This window comes from Lissotriton helveticus, chromosome 8, assembly GCF_964261635.1.
Source record: "Lissotriton helveticus chromosome 8, aLisHel1.1, whole genome shotgun sequence".
In the NCBI taxonomy this organism is placed as follows: Eukaryota; Metazoa; Chordata; class Amphibia; order Caudata; family Salamandridae; genus Lissotriton; species Lissotriton helveticus.
Window position 1 is genome coordinate 354727332 of NC_136069.1, and position 13907 is coordinate 354741238.

The 13907-nt window shown below is 46.3% G+C and overlaps 1 protein-coding gene across 1 annotated transcript in view; it reads left to right on the forward strand.

The window, feature by feature from the left end:
- LOC144771636 (cilia- and flagella-associated protein 337-like) overlaps window positions 1–13907 on the forward strand; it is a 556113-nt gene that overhangs the window by 111829 nt on the left and 430377 nt on the right. Inside the window, exon 5 of the mRNA XM_078656000.1 lies at window positions 1568–1633. Coding sequence (XP_078512126.1) covers window positions 1568–1633 — 66 coding nt within the window. The remainder of the gene's footprint in view (window positions 1–1567; window positions 1634–13907) is intronic.

Sequence of the window (13907 nt, forward strand, 5' to 3'; positions counted from 1 at the left end):
GGTCCATGATGCATATCTCTGTCTCAGTGTTGTGCTACTTTTTTACATTAAATCTCACACCCCAAACCCCCTCCACTGGAGCTACACTCCTGTCAACACATCTCTCAAACTTTTTTTCAACTCACCGTGCCTTCCTTTGCATCTCTACATCTCCATCTCTCTATACCATCTCCTTGCCTACTCCCCCCTCCTTCTGCACTTCATAGATGTGTTTCCACCCTATGTCTCTCCTTCATCTACTTCACTTCTCTCTCTCAACCACCTCTTTTTTCTCCATATCTCTCTATGCAGCTATGTTTATTTTACTATTTGTTCGCTACATCATATCTCTATTTTTCCTCTTCCGAGCTCTGTTCTCTCTACCTCACCTCTCTCCCTATTTCACTCGCCTCTCACTACCTACTTTTCTCTTTCGTTACCTTTTTCTGTATCTATCATCACCTGTTCCACCCTCTGTATCATTTCTCTTTGTACCTCCTTTTCTATGTAATCGCACCTTGTCTAAGTCACACCTTTCGCTCTCTCTCACTCGTTCTTTGTCTCTATCTTTATAGGTCTCTAACTGAGCTGTGTCTCTAGCACTTTCTCTCCTTTTCCCTCTATCTCTACCACTGTATCAAATTCACCTTTCTTTCTGTACTTCACCTCTTTTCTCTTTACATCTCAACTCTTTTCTGCTCTTCACCTCCGCTCTTTATCTTTCCTTCTGCTTAACTACTCTTTTGACCTGATCTGTCTTCTCATAATGCTCTTCTCTCTCTACCTATTCCCTCTCACTCTCACTGGAGACCTTGCATCTCTCTAGACTTCTCAGGAGGATGGGGTGAGAAGATTAAGGTTCAGGATGGACTGTTGCCATGAGGGACAGGGTCCGTACTGATTTCCATCAGGTGGGTCTATGTCTAAAGACCTGTCAGTCTTTACCTCATTCTACCCCAGCCTCTGCCTTACTCACCTCGCTTTCTGCCTTGCCTCACTTTCTGCTGTACCTCTTAGTGTAGCCTGCCTCTCCCTCTCTCTTTACATCTCCTCATATGTAGTCCTCTCTACCTCGCTGTAAAACATTACCTCTTTCTTTATTCTCTTTTTGTACCCACAACTTTCTCTTTCTTCCTCGCATCCTACCATGGTGACCTTTGGGAGGAATAGTGGAGTAATGCCCCCCAGCCAGAGGCAATCATAAGTAGTCAGTAGGGGGACAACGTTAAACCCAGAGATAGGAGCCTGCTGGAAAACAGTCAGGCAGGCAAATTGGGGAGCTGGAGGCTTACTTTTAGCAGCACAACAAAGTAGAGTTAAGCTTAAGAAGACCGAGCCCATCCCCTGAAGGCGATCCGAAGTGGAATATGAATTTAAATTATAACCTTTGCAGAAATATTGTTTCTAATTTGCAAAACAGAATGCATATAGTTTGCAGATCACTCTTGACACATAGTATTCCTTTAGCTCCCATTAAATTTGTTCCTGCAATTATAAATCTTAAAATTGATAAAGTGCAACAAAGATTTGGGTGCTTTTATTTTACAATGGGGCTTTTATAAATTGGCCTAATCTATTGTTTCCCTAGAGAGATGAACAGATTGAAGAACTATTTATGAAAATAGACTATACTGCAGGAGGAAGAATTCACTGGGTAAGTAACTGATGTGAGAAGATAATAAAGATAATGTTGCACATTTGGAAGATGTGTGCATTGTTTGGTTGCTTAATATAAGGGGACTGTAGGAGCGCTATACAGCCCGGGAGTGCTGGATGTTTGCATACATTTAGTTAGGGCAAGACTTGAAAGGTAAGATAGCATAACCATCTAGGCACATTTTAATAACCAAGTACGTCAAGGTCTCCTGAATGTCTTTGTGTCAGAAGTCTGCAGATACTCATGTATGCACTATAGCATCCTCCCCAGCCCGGAAGCATGAAAATCAAATACAACACACAAGGAGATCTGCAACATATGTATTTATTCTTCAACATACAACCACCGACTGCACGCATAGTGTAACTTTTGTAACCACACTTTAACACCTCTCAGTAGATTAAGTTAATCCTGTTTAGAGTCTAACCCAGAACCACAAGGGTCCTAACACGCATAATCTCAAGACACTACTTCTCCCCTTTAAGTTAAATATGAAGTACAGACAACATTAACATCATAACTCCTCAATGAGTCATCGAGGCGCTCAAACTGGTCGGTCAGATTGCGTGCTATGGGGTAGTTTTAGAGGTACCTTGATCAGGCACCGAAGACATCAGTTCAGCAGTTTGATCAGGACAAACAGGCGAGGTCGCCTTACTCTGGATATCAGGAGCTGACGAACATCAAGGTAGGTGTTTAAAGTGTGACGAGTCCTGTATGATGGATTTTCCGGGATGATGCACTATCATCATGTCTCCTTTGCATGTTACAACCCTCAAAGGTTCGACATCAAACGGATGTCTGTTTTTCACTTGCTTTTCTGCTTGACCAGTACCCAGTCCCTGTTGCCGAAGACTGTTTCCTGTGCGCATCGGTGCTGATCAGCATATATTTTCATCTTGCACTTTCGAAAAGTGTCTCTGACACGAACCTCATCGGCATTCATCAATCGGTCTGAAGTCCATTGTTGTAGTTTGGTGCTGATGGCTTTCCCTAATAGCAAGGTGGCAGGACCCTCACCAGTTGCGGAGTGAGAAGTTGACCAGTAGTCATGAAGGGCTTGGCACTTGGCTGGGTTGAGATTGATTCCCTCGATCAATCCTCGCTGAATTACCTTCTTGAAGCTGCCCATGAATCGTTCAACAACACCATTGGTTTGGGGCCAGAGAGGTGCACTCTTCTCTTGGCATTGAGTCGAACAAGAAACTCTGTGAATTCTCTGCTAATGAAAGGTGGACCAATGTCAGATTTGAAAATAGCGTTGATGTAGGGGATGGTCCAAGAATGGAGGTAGCCATCCCGGAAGACTCATGGATTGACTTCTTCTCAGAAGTGTACAATCCAGGGGGTACAGATAAAATAGTCGCTACCGGTCCTGCTGCCCAGGAGGGTCGGGAAAAATGTGCACCTATCCATATTAACTTTACAAATGAGGAAGTACTGGCTGCTATAAAAGAGAGCAAGGGAGGCAAAGCGCCAGGCCTGGATGGGATTCCGATCGATTTATATAAACACTCAATTGAGCTCTGGTCCCCTCTATTAACCCGAGTCCTGGAAGCAAGCTGCGAGAATGGCTTCATCAAATCCTGGTCTGAGTCGATAATCATCCCCATCTTTCAAAAAGGAGATCAAGACAACCCTGCGTGCTACCGCCCCATATCCCTGATCGACTCATTTATGAAAGTTGCAGGCAGGGTCATTTTGAACCGCCTTCAAGTCTGGGCGTAAGACAATAATTTCTTAAGCCCGGTCCAATATGGGTTCAGGGAGGGACGGGGCACGGTAGAACAGGTGCTACATTTTTCCATATTACATGGAAAATATACTCAGGCCAAGAACGGTAAACTGTTTGCAGTTTTTGTAGACCTTACCGCGGCTTTTGACAGCGTAATTCATGAACAACTATGGCAGATTTTATCAGATTTAATGGTAGATCAGACACTAATCCGTTTCCTAAGACAACTGTACGTGGACTCAATGGCCAAGGTGAGATTCGGCACAAAAGGAGAGTGTACCAAGCCCTTTTATGTAAGAAAGGCTGTAAGACAAGGTTGCGTCCATTGCCCCCTTCCTTTTCACTATATATACCAATTATCTGGAACGGGAATTCGTCGCCAGTGTACGAGACTCACGGCAGGCTAAAAACAAACAGATAGTTTCACTATTATATGCCGATGACGCCGTTCTAATGGCGAGAACCCAACTCGGCTTACAGACAGCACTTGATACCTACCTAAATTTTATGGATAATAAGGGCCTGAAACTTAATGTGAAAAAAACATTTGTTATGTCCTGTGGGCGAGGCAAAAAGAGATCTTGTCCCCTGTTTGCTGGGTACGAGAAAATCGCAGCTACCAAAATATTCTCATACTTAGGGATTGTCTTAGAGAAATCAGGATCCTGGGGACCAGCTATAAACAATAGGACACTGATGTTTAGAAGAGCAACAGCAGCATGAATGTTATTCGCTATAAAGATGGGAAAAAGGCCACCAGAAATCCTATTGAAAATATATATGGCTATGTGTATCAGTGTAGCTGTGTATGGAGCAGGCGTATGGGGAGTCTGTGATACATCACCCATTCAAAGGGTAGAAAATGCATTTTTAAGGTTTGTTTTAGCCACTCCTCAAAGCACATCTGTTTTTAATCTTCATTCTGAGCTGGGGGTATGACACATAAGTGACTTAATTAGTATGCAACCCTTATTGCTATGGCACATAGTATGGACCTCAACAGATCTAATTCTAAACAGGGAAATTATCAGAGACACGTTGGGCTTAGACCAGGCCACAAAGATCCCATGGTTGAAGTACATTCGCAACCTCACCAATGACCTAGAGAGACCCGAGTTTTACGATAAACCTGTCTCCTTAGTTAATATATCCAGGAAAGACCTAAAGGTTCTCTGTTGGTACCACTTTGAATCCTTGAGACTAGGAGTGGAGTTAAACAAGAAAACGGTAATACAACACTAAATTACCTTGACCTCACCTTCAATTCAACCATACCTGGTCTGGTGCCAAGAGGGGTTTGATAGGTTTATCCTGACCAGATTTAGATTTGATTATTTTGTTCGATTAATTACATTTCCTAAAACTAACGACTGGTCCAGAAACCTCTGTAACTGCACGTGTGACAATCTATCTGACCAATCTACATCGCACGTGTTATTCTTCTGCAAATTTTACTCGGAGGAAAGGGCTAGATGGATAAAACCTTTTTTAAATCAGGGTACATGGCGTCACTGCCGTCCTGCCCTACTGTTTTTACAATTTTTGAGTGATATGTGTTGTGTTGGTATAATAATTGTTTTTTTAAAAGGTACCTTCAGGAGAAGGAAAAGTGTAATAAGTTCTTAAACACTTTTATGGCTTAGCATTAATTGTAATTTATGGAACTGCATTAACCTGTGTATGAAATGTCGCTTTTATGATTTTATAAACTTGTGGAATCGAATAAAGCTTTTCTACCTACCTACCAAATAGCGTTGATGCAAAGATGTTATCAGGCTGCTCGATAACAAGTCTTCCACTAAAGGAAAATTTTAAGATTCATCAATGACTACCATCAGATGATATCCATTTCTTAGAGGCCCAAAGAAATCAACTGCAACTCTCTCCCAGGCATGCGCAGGAATTTCAGACATTGTCAATAAATGGTGTGTCACATCGTTCATCTAGGCGAGGGAACCACACTCTGTCTCTTAGGGCTCTTTTGGTGGCTACCATGCCACAATGTCCTTATTGGGGCAGGTCAATGATTTGTTGCCCCAAGCTCACAGGTCTGACGATTCTCAAGGCTCTCAGTTTGATACCTTATCAGGTGACGGATGGCGCATCTTGTAAATTTTTGAATTTTTGAAATTCAACATCATCATCAATAGGGCAAACACTTTTCTTCCAAGATTGTGTTGTAATGATATCTTTGAGGATGAGCATGTTCTTATCTGCATTCATAGCAGCAATAATTTGTTCAATGGATAGAGCTGCTCTCATGCTGGTCATCACAATGAAATTTAGATACTTTTCAGGCGCTTTGGACGTTGAACTGTGGCGATGTAGTGGCGCTTGTGTAAAGTACTTGGTGGAGTTTTAATCTTTCCCTGGCTTGTGTACACACAAAGTCACAATCCCCACCTCTCAATACGAGGGGAAATCTTAGCTTTCGGGTTTCTGAAGATAGTGAGCAACTCCTTGTGATCTGTGATAGTGAAACATTTCCCATATAAAAACAAATGCAAATGTTTGCAGGTCCACACTACATCCAGACTTTCCTTCTCTGGCTGAGAGTAGGCACATTCTGTTTCAGACTGCTCTACTGGCATGGGCGACAATGTGTCTCTGGGCATTCGGATGTCCATTGTGCTGATCAAGGATTGACCCTAGCCACACCAGGCTCGCATCTACTGTGGTTTCAGTATGCAACTTGGGGTCAAAGCAGGCCATTTCAGTTGCATTCACTTTTTTAAAACTTTTTTATTGATATAAGTTTCAAAAAGGAAAACACAGCATGAGAACATTTTTGTACTTATTACGAAGAGTATCTTGAAACAAGACAGTTTCAAAATCAATCATTCAGCAGTGATATAAATACAGTAAATTTCTGGCATTTCATTTGCATTCTCAATCACATATTTTATGTCTTTGAAACTATGGTTTCAGTCAGCAGACCACTGGAACGGACCATTTTGCTTTGTTAAGTTTCTCATTAGGGCCCTCAATGTTGCAAAGTCACAAATGTATCTTGGGCAATAACTAGCCATGCCTAAGGATGATCGCAGTATGGTTACATCTTGCGGGGGCAAGCAGATGAAAATGCTTGCACTTTATCCAGGTCAGGAGTCATTCCCGCATTAGAGAATATGTGCAAAAAGAATTTGAGTTTGGTTTTGTGAAACTCGCACTTTGAGGCATTCAAAGAGAGACCTGTGTCAACAAGTGATTGGCACACCTGTATAAGGGCCTTATTATGCTACTTTTGTGTTGTCCCAAATACCAGTAAGGCATCAATGTAATCAAAAACATGTGTGACAGACTGAATTACTCAGCAGATGACATCCTGAAATGTATCCCCAGCCGAAGATATCCCAAAACTCAGCATTTGTATCTGAACAAACCAATGTGAGTCATAAAAGTAGTAATGTGCCTACAGTTTTTTTCCAGCTTGAGTTGATGTTATTCTTTGTTCACGTCAAGACAGAAGAAGACTTTGGCTCCATTCAGTTGCATGATAATGTCCGCGATGTGGGAACCAGGATGTCATTCCCTCTCGATTGCTTTGTTGGCCTGGCGCATACCAACACAAATGTGCACTGCACCTCCAATGTCCTTTTTTGGCAACACAACTATGGGCGAATCCAACAGCTTAGGACTGGTGGTACATTGAATGATGACATGTTTTAACAATGTTTCTAGTTCTTTCTCAACGGCTTCTTGTAAGTTGAAAGAGACTCTGCAGTGCGGTTGAGTAACAGGGCGAATGTTCGCATTAATATGAGGTTGCACTTTCATTGTCTTGAGCTCTCCTAGGCCATGAAACAACGGGAACTGAAGGGATATCAGTCCCATGTTAGCAGCAGTGGCAACCTAAGTAGGCATGCACTCAATGAAGTTCCCTAAAGAACATGAATCGGCGCTTAGACTGACGTTGTTTTATGTCTCATGGTTGCTGTAAATGACCCTTGACTCTGTAACGTTTTGGACGCAGCCCACATGTCTACCTTTGTGTTTGTTAGAGTAAGTCATGGCACAGGAGATATGCTGTTAAAGTTCTCTATCTACATGTTATTAATCAATGTACCACTGTCTATAATGAAGGTTATGGTGCAACTGGTCACCTTTAATGTAATTTTAGGGCTGTGTCCAAATGAAATTCTGTTCTCCTTTTGGTGCTTCTTTTTTGACTTTTGATCTTCGTTGCAAGCATCTAATCCTACATGTGCATGTTGTTCTTTGGTAGATATCATCAATGCACATCCATCTTCTTCACTAGCGCTTGATAGTGACGTTGAAGAACCTTTGTATGATGAATTTGATGCATCCGACTTTGCTTTGTTCCTACTTGTCGTAACTGATGTTGCCTTTTGGCCTTGTAGGTGTGGCGAGAATGCTTCTGGAACCTTCTGGCGCTCATTTTCTTTTCTCCCTGTGACACATTTGGTTTCACTTCACTTTGCAGACCGTTACGCAGTGGCTTTCTTTCCTGCAGCCTTTCCATGTGTGTCCCATGGCTGGACATTTACCTTGATGGGGAAATGAAAACCCACATAGGAAGCGCAACTTTACATTCTTTGGAGACATCAACCTGTGCACATCTGTTCTGTGTTTATGCTTACTTTTCATGATCAACGCTGATTCATTGGTCGCTGTTCCTGCTTCCATATCAGCAGCTTGTCGATCTGCTCATTCTTCTTCCCCCGCAGCCATTAGTACTTTCGCTAAAATGTCTCTCTCAACATGCATCTTCTGAAAGAGTGTGAGAGACAACCATTGATGACTTTGAGGTACAGGGCTTTTTCATAATTGAAACCACAGTAGTTACAGTGTTTGATAAGTGTGCTAAGTCTCTCAACAAACTCATACATCATTTCACCAACCTGTTGTCGCGCTTGTTTGAAAATGTACCTTTCATAGTTGACATTTGGCGTTGGATAGAAATTGGCTTCCCACGCCCCTTTTATCTTTTGGTATGACATTGCATCAGTTTGTGAAACTTTCTTTAGCACTTCTTTCACTCCATCACTGGCAAGGTTTTTCAGATATTTCATGATTTTCCTACTGTCTTTTTCTTCTAACGCTTCTATGAAGTCTTCAAATGTTTTGATCCATGCAGCCCACCTTGCACCTACGTTCTGTTCAGGAATATGGCAGCGTTATATTTTGCACTCCTTTCTGCTGCTATTGGGAGTATATGATATACAGCGTTCATTGCACAGAATGCCACCTGCAACTGCCCCACGCATCAGTCTCACGCCTGACCCTGGGTTGTCAGGTCTATAGGAGGTTGTGTGGTGTTTGAATCGTATGTTCCAGTAACGTACGTTTCTGTTTTCATACCTGTTCATCACTGCTTTCAGCGTTTGCTTCATATGGATGATGGCTCTGAGTTATGGCACAGTGCAGTCTCTCAGCTAGAAGCTCTACTAGCAAGTTTCTAGCAGGCTTCATGAATGTTCACCTCTGCAGGACCATCAACTTTGTTGATGGCTGTGTATGGGCTTAGCGAAACCAAAGGGGATGATGGACGGAGCGCTTGAGCAAATCAAACACTCACTCCCAGTCAACTGATCTGGGTTTAATCCATCATCATTATTTAGCTCCTCCACCCCCCCAGTTCAGATATGGCCATATGCAAATCAGTCTGACCCTGTGCCTCATGGGAACAGTCCAGCCCGAACTGCCAAGCCATGTCTTCCCTGGACCGGAAAAAAAAAGCATCCTGGGACCGGTTTCTGGCTATTCAGCTGTCATCAGCCAGGCTAGCTTGAATGCAGTGGCCAAGTGAGCAAGGGAACCACGTCTGGGCATACCCTGGGAACTTAGGGCAAACAAAGCGATACCAAAGAGCTAACTTTGCCACTGGAATCAAGATAGCCTGACTGATGAGGGTTATGAACCCGAAACCGGTCCCAGGATGCTTGTTTCCGGTCCAGGGAAGATATGGCTTGGCAGGGGGATGTGTCAGAACTTTGACCCTGCTCGTAGGCAGGTCGCTCCCCATGCCGCGGTACTGCCGCGGTTGTACTCTTCTCTCTGCTGCACTGCTTTGATTGCTTGACTGTACATGTTTATTGTTTTCCTTATTTACCTTTTTTTCCCCTGCTAGTTCTGTGACCGCTCTCCTTATGGTTCCCCTGCCGTCCTTCACCTTTTTCCCGATATACCCGCCGCTGCGTCCCTGGGGCCCACCCCCTGCTCACCCATTCACCACTCCGCTCCCACTTCCCAGCTGCTCCTCCCTCCCAACTCCCCGTATATGGAGGCCGCGCAACAGCCGCGCAGTGGATGCGCCGCTGGCGTGCCTAAGGCAAGCCCGTCTGCGCCCGTCCGTGACCAGGGCCAGAACCCCTGGACCCCGCAACCACCACAATGCCCAACACCACTACGATGCCAGCACCCACTCAACACCGGACGATCACACTTCTGCTCCCTGGCCGCCCAAAGCGCACCCACGGACCTTTCATCTGCCGGAACTGCAGCTTCACCAGCTTCCGCCACGCCAAGCCACCGACCAGGAAATAACCCAACTACCTCAGATGCATCCTCCTCAACACACGCTCCGCCCGCAAACACGCTGTTGAGCTCTGGGACCTACTTGACTCAACCTACCCAGACTTTGCCTTCCTTGGAGGAGACCTGGCTGAACCCCGCCTCGGCACCCGACATCGCCATAGCTGTCCTGGAAGGCTACAAGATCACCCGCAGGGACCACACTAACGGAGTGGGAGGAGGAATCGCCATTGTCCACAGGAACACTCTCAGAGTCTCGACCAACACCGACGACACCCTCAGCAACGCCGAACACCTGCACTTCCAGATCCACACCGACCCCAACACCACCCCCAGAGGAACCCTCGTCTACAGACCCCCCGGACTCCGACCACAGTTCAGCGACTCCATCAGCACACACACCCTCGCCTCCACGGACTACGTCCTCCTCGGTGACCTGAACTACCACCTAGAGAACAACAACGACACCTACTCTACCACCCTGATTGACAACCTAGCCAACCTCGGACTCAGACAACTCATCACAATACACACCCACTCTGCTGGCCACATGCTTAACCCCATCTTCTCCGCAAGCCCCCACATCTCCTTCAGCCACACCACCGAACTCCACTGGACCGACCATCGCTGCATTCACTTCACCTTCAAGAAGCCCACCACGCACCACCGCACCCAAAAGATGCCGTGCCGCAGCTGGAGCAAAGTCACTGAAGACCAGCTTACCACCACCCTCGCCCAGAGCCCACCCGCTGACCCCACTTACCTCGACACCACCGCTCGCAACCTAAGTCAGTGGATCGATGACTGCGCCAACACCCTTGCCCCGTTCAAGAAGCCCCTCCAACAGTCACACCAGCAAGAAAGCCAGCTGGTTCACTTAAGACCTCCAGGCCTCCGAGCAAACCAGCCAAAAACTGGAGAAGAACTGGCTCCGTGAACGAACACCGGGCAGCTACGCAGCCCACAAGAACACCATCCGCAGATTTCATCACCTCCTCAGATCCGCCAAATGGGCCTCCTTCAAAGACCGCCTAGACAACAATGCACACACCAGCAAAGTGCTCTTCAACATCGTGATGGAACTCTCCAACCCCAGCTCCAACACCAACGACATCCCACCTTCGCATGACCTGTGCGACTCGCTAGCCACCTTCTTCCACCACAAGATCGCAGACATCCACGACAGCTTCAACGCCACGAACGCCCCGACAACCACCGAGACCTCCGACCCCATGACCACCACCCGCACCAACACCCTCCTCTCCTGGACCAACACCACCGACGACAACACCATCAAGATCATGAACACCATCCACTCCGGATCTCCGTCAGACCCTTGCCCACACCACATCTTCAACAAAGCCGGCACAGCCATCACACCCCATCTCCGGAAAGTCATCAACATCTCCTTCAAGACAGCAACCTTCCCGGAGAGCTGGAAGCACGCCAAGATCAATGCCTTACTCAAGAAACCCAAGGCAGGCCTCAAGAACTTCCGGCCCATCTCCCTGCTCCCGTTTCCGGCAAAGGTCATCGAGAAGACCTTCAACAAACAACTGACCCGCTACCTCGAAGAGAACAGCATCCTGGACTCTTCCCATTCTGGGTTCCGCAGCAACCACAGTACTGAAACTGCCCTCATCGCTGCCACAGATGACTTCAGGATCCTGCTAGACAACGGTGAAACCGCGGCCCTCATCCTCCTGGAGCTGTCAGCCACCTTCGACACGGTCTGCCACCGCAAACTACACACACACCATGACGCCAGGATCCAAGAGAAAGCCCTGGACTGGACCACCTCTTTCCTCTCCGGCAGAACACAGAGCGTCCGCCTTCCCCCTTCCGCTCCGAAGCCACCAAGATCATCTGCGGCGTACCCCAGGGCTCATCCCTCAGCCCAACGCTGTTCAACATCTACGTGGCACCACTCGCCTATGTCGCCCGACTGCATGACCTCAACATCATCTACTATGCCGATGACACCCAGCTGATCCTCTCCCTGATCCTCTCCCTCACCAAAGACCCCCACACCGCCAAAACCAACCTCCACAAAGGAATGTAGGCCGTCGCCCAATGGATGTGGAACAGCCGACTGTAGCTGAACTCGGACAAGACGGAGGTCCTCATCCTCGGATCCACCCCTTCGGCCTGGGACAACTCCTGGTGGCCAACCGCACTGGGTACAGCCCCAACACCCACCGACCACACAAGCAACCTTGGGGTCATCCTCGACTCCACCCTCTCCATGACTAGGTAGGTCAACGCTGTCTCCTCCTCCTGCTTCAACAACCTCCGCATTCTCCGCAGGATCTACAAGTGGATCCCCACCGAAACGAGAAGAACGATCACCCAGGCCCTCGTCTGCAGCAGATTAGACTACGGAAACGCCCTCTACGCAGGAGCCTCTGCCAAACTCCTGAACGGCTGCAACGCATCCAGAACGCCTCTGCACGCCTGATCCTCAACATCCCTTAGCGCAGCCACATCACACCCCACCTGAGAGACCTGCACTGGCTACCCATCAACAATAGGATAACCTTCAAACTCCTCACCCACGCACACAAAGCACTCCACAACACCGGACCAGCATACCTCAACAGACGACTCAGCTTCCACACCCCCACCCGCCAGCTCCGCTCCGCCGACCTCGCCACAGTCCTCCTAATCCAAAGAGCGACCTCCAGTGGCAGATCGTTTACTCACCTTGCCGCCAAGACCTGGAACACCCTCCCCACCCACCTAAGGCAGACCCAAGCCCAGCTGACCTTCAGAAGACTCCTCAAGACCTGTCTTTTCAAACAGTAGCAGCATTCCCCTCCCCCAGCGCCTTGAGGCCCTCACGGGTAAGTAGTCCACTTTACAAATGGATTGATTGATTGATTGATTTGAAAACGAGCCGTCGTTCAGCCGCCAGTGACTCAGTAGGTGTGGTAGCCTCTCCTAACCAGATCCTCGTAGAAGACTTACAATAGGCCAACTCTGAACATGAAGCTGAGGCTGTTAAATCTAAGGAATTTAAAGAATACCCCCTATTATCTATGGCAAAACCTTTGGCATAGATAGGTTTGAGAATACCCAGCCGGTGGTCTCACAGGGGCAGATTTACAATGCATCTGCATAGATGCGTCAGTTTCCTTGCGCCAGTGCCAAATGTCCTTGTGCCACAATGGATGCGCTGTATTTACAATACAGATCAAAATCAACAGGGGTATACCCAAATGACCCTTATACACCTGGACATAGAACGTAATTATAAGCAAGACAGTTGGTATCAAGGAATAAATACAAAACAGTTACTGGGTAGAGTACATTTAATTTACCCTAACCACACATATTATTCTCATTGAATATATCATACAAAGTTATATCCTACATGGACAATAGCCCCTTATCAATGAACACAAAAAATATATGACATAATTCACACCATTCTGTACATGAACAAAAACAAATAGCAACAGTTTAATTCACACTTTATTTCCAGAAATGCCATCTTCAGCTGCCAAAAGACAGAAAGAGTTTGTTAAAATGCTTCATTTGTTTAAGGACAGGAGTTGCTACAGCAAATATCTAATAAGTAATAAGCCCTAAGTCCAGTCGTATTCAATGTTTACCCTTACATTTGTTGCTTTTTTCTCCTTTTTCTTCTTTCTTGCTCCTCTAATTCTTTTTTGTGTCTTTCTTTTTTCTTTCTGTCTCTTTTTTTTTCTTTTTAGTGTCCTGAGGTGGTGGGAGATGGGGGACAGGCCGATAACTCCTGGCACATGGTCAAGGTGCCAGTCTTGGGGCTGGGATGAGCCTGTCAGGTGTGAGTGGGATGGCGAATCACTCACCACGGCTTCTGGGAGGGGGCAACGTTGTGGATAATAGGGGAGGTTGGTGGTGGTGTGGGGGAATTGGGAGCAAGGGGGTAAGAAGAGATCCAATGTCACAATCAATCGTCAAACTCAATTTCACAATCAGAACTTTACGTCTGAGGGCTTACTTTACTCCAAGTTTTATTCTATATCAAGACTTTTTATGGTCAAGTAATATATTATG